The 3,634-nt window shown below is 46.7% G+C and overlaps 1 protein-coding gene across 1 annotated transcript; it reads right to left on the bottom strand.

Annotated features, from left to right (window-relative positions):
- Window positions 1-1,460: 1,460 nt before the first annotated feature.
- On the bottom strand, window positions 1,461-2,225 carry LOC147864160 (uncharacterized). Its single transcript, XM_087319725.1, has one exon. It carries the CDS (start codon window positions 2,223-2,225, stop codon window positions 1,461-1,463), a length of 765 nt encoding a protein of 254 aa, XP_087175851.1.
- Window positions 2,226-3,634: the final 1,409 nt, after the last annotated feature.

The following is a 3,634-nucleotide window of genomic DNA, read 5'->3' as shown; positions in this document are numbered from 1 at the left end:
CATGAAAAGCACAAGCGCACTTGTCACACCAAAACCACTTTTTCCCTCTTTTAGTAAGGTTAGAGAGAGGAGTAGAGAGACAAGCAAAACCATCAATAAACACACGATAGAAAGAAGCTAAACCAAGGAAAGAACGAACATCCGTTACCGAAGGTGGTGTAGGCCATTCCTTGATTGCACGAAGCTTTTCCTCTTCGGGTTGTAGCTCACCATGAGCTATTTTGAAGCCGAGGAAGTACACTACTTCCACACCAAAGTCACACTTGGATTTCTTCACGTAGAGATGGTTCTCTCTTAATCTTTGGAGAGCCATCTCAACATCCTTCAAGTGTTGTTCCCAAGTAGGACTAAAGAAAAGCAAGTCGTCGAGGTAGACCACAATGCATTTGTCGAGCTCCGACCCAAAAACTTGATTCATGAGGGTACTAAAGGTTGCTACAACATTGGTTAAGCCCATCGACATTACGAGCCACTCATACGAGCCATAGCGTGTTCGCATGGCGGTTTTCTCCACATCACCTTCTGCGATCCTCACTTGATAGTATCCCGAACGAAGATCCATCTTGGTAACGTACCGCGCCTTCCCTAGTTGGTCGAACATCTCTCAGAGGTTAGGAAGAGGGTAGCGATTCTTGATGGTGAGCTTGTTCAATGCTCAATAATCGACGCACATTCTCAAGCTTCCATCCTTCTTCTTGATGAAGAGCACTGGGGCACCATAAGGAGATCTAGAAGGGTGTATGAATCTCGCCTCTAGTAGCTCGTTGAGTTGACGCTTTAACTCCGCATTCTTGGCAACGGTTAAGTGATAAGGACTCTTCACGGGAGGAGTGCACCTGGGCGCCACCTCGATGCGATGATCAACGTCCCTTTTTGGGGGCAACTCCTTTGGTAAAGCGTTGGGCATGACGTCTCAAAACCTATCTAACAAAACCATCATGTTGGGATGAATACCCTTTTCGGACATGGGATGGTCGTGATAATTGGTATCCTTAAATATAGCGGCTATCATAAGGCAACCCTTTCGGGCCACCTTCTTGAGTTGCATGGATGAGAGAATTTTGGGGAGGGGGTTGGGGCGAGAGGAAGAAGCTTTTACAACATGAAGTTTATCTTGCATAAATAGAACTTGCTCCCCAAATGGGTAGGGTAATACGTGCGCCAATCTCGCCCAAGATTGACCCAAAACCACATCAAAATTGTCCATCTCGACGATGCTAAATTCAACATGCATAGTCACCTCTCCAACAATAACCCCAACATTAGGAGCAATCCGCCCCACTTGATGCTCCTTCCTGTTGACGGTCGTCCAAGTTCCTTGGAATTGACCTTCATACGTAGCCCACAAGCTTTGGCGAGGGTCGGCGTCATGAACTCGTGAGAAGCACCCGTATCCACCATTGCTTGACACAAACGACCATTGATTAGAGCACTAACATAAGGTAATGAATGCTTACTCTTTACCTCATGAACCGCACACAAACGCTGATGTGGCCCATGGTTCGATTGTTCACATCGTCGTCCGAAGCCTTAAGAAGAGAGTGGAGTTGGCCCTTGAAGGGGCAATCTCTTACGAAATGGTCACCTTGACAAATGAAGCAGTCAAGCTTCCTTTTCATGGTAACATCCTTGGGCTTGAAGGAATTCAAATTCGCAGTTTTTGCAGAAGGAAACTTCTTTGCAACATTTTGGCCATTGATGGGGGGTCGAGATCCACCTCCTTGCGAATTATAAGCCACCTTCTTGAAGGGACGAGTATTGTGTGCCTTCAAATTTGGAGGACCCGTCTTTTCTTTGCCTTTGCCATCGGAGGATCCACCTTGAGAATGCCAATCGGTGAGGCGATCCGCCGCTTCATAAGCGGCCGCAAGAGTTGTTACATTTTGTCGGCGGGGCTCGTTTGGAGCCCACTCCTTCAACCGGTTGGTAAATGCAAAGAAATGATCTTGTTCTCCCATGGAGTGGATTTGTAACATAAGAGCACGAAAAGATTTAATATAATCCTTGATATGGCTCGTGTGACGAAGTAGGTCAAGTTGTTGTCGAGCCTTCCACCCGGAATTAGAAGGAAGAAATTGTTTGTTGAGAGCTTCCTTCAATTCTTCCCACGTATTCACGGGCATGGGACCCTTTTGTTGAATGCTATCATCGACGAAGTTGCGCCACCATAGCTTAGCATCCCCGGCCAAGAAAGATGGAGCAATGGAAGACACGGTCCGCCTCATTGAGGATACGGGCAGCTAAGAAGAATTTCTCGCAATCCCAAATGAAGTTCTCTAAAATTTGGGCATCTCGAGCCCCATTGTAGCTTTCAGGTTCACGAGGCTTCACGCGTGGGGTTTCGTCGATGCATCGAGATGCTTCTTTTCCCACGTCATTCTTGGCACGAGACTCTTTGGCAAGTAAACGTACCAACTCCGCATTCGTGTCGGCGAGGCGAGACTAAGGTCCCCGACCATAGTGATAAGATTGCCGGCTTCACTTTCGAGTAAGGCAACTCTCGTCTCGAGTTCCTTAACGCGTAGACAAAGGTTTCGGGGAGGATTTTTAGGAACCTCCTCTGAGGCCGACGACACATTCGCCGGGTTGGAAGTAGCGGAGGCATTGGGAGCCGCTTCCATGGTTGGTGCATCCATATTTTCTAGCACAACCATTCTAGAATTAGTATTTTAAGAAGGCTATTTAAACGAATACTACCTTCGAATTCATGATTTCCGCAAGTCGCAAGCGTGATCCTAGCGAGTTCGCTCTGATACCATGTAACACCACCGAAATTTTGCGGTAAGGATGGATCGCCGATCGGATTTGGACTCGCGTGTCAACACTCTTCGACTATGGGGAATGACTAAGGGGATAAATGACTAAGAGAGAGAGCTTGGATCCGTTGAACCTCCGCCCAACCACCCTTTGTCCAACTTATATAGAAGATCCTCTTTATTCTCGAATAAGTCTTCCCATATAGTACATGAGTACCCTATATCAATCATAATGGTATTGAATACAATCACTAGGGAGATTCCATTCCCACACATAGGACTTGACTACATTAGGTTATTTGAATGCATAGGGAGATTCCCTTCCCCCACAAAGGTACTTGAGTACTTTGGGGTATTCAATGCACTAGAGGTTACATTCCCCATGTGCACCGTGGCAATTGAACATGTACAACCCATGCCTCACACCTTGGGTCTTGGGTGTCTTCTCCATCCATTGAGAAGGGGCACCTTCTCTATCCATCGAGAAAGGCCCTCACCTCAATCTGTCGAGGTGGGTGTTGTGGTTCCAATCATGGAACTCCTCAACACATTGGATGTGTTATAGGCGGGGGGGGGGGGGGGGGGGGGGGTTCCTTTTATGTATGTATGTACATATTGTATGTATATGTATAGTATGGCTGGCTGCCCAAAAGAAAAGAAAGCACGACACATACCAATGGGATACCCTCATCGTTTTAAAGTTGTAGGCCAGTACACACACACACACACACACACACACACTTGCTCACGACCACTCCTCTTAAACATCAACTTATGCATATTTCGAGATGGCAAGTAGAGTGGGTATCGTCTACATTTCTGTGGCTAACGGGGTTGCAATCTTGTCGTGAAGTAATTGTTTCACGATATAAAAACAA

Source organism: Azolla caroliniana, unplaced genomic scaffold, assembly GCF_043228905.1.
Source record: "Azolla caroliniana isolate FFs.n. ecotype wild unplaced genomic scaffold, voAzoCaro1.0.p SCAF_5, whole genome shotgun sequence".
Classification (NCBI taxonomy): domain Eukaryota; kingdom Viridiplantae; phylum Streptophyta; class Polypodiopsida; order Salviniales; family Salviniaceae; genus Azolla; species Azolla caroliniana.
This window is presented reverse-complemented; position numbering and strand designations above follow the sequence as displayed.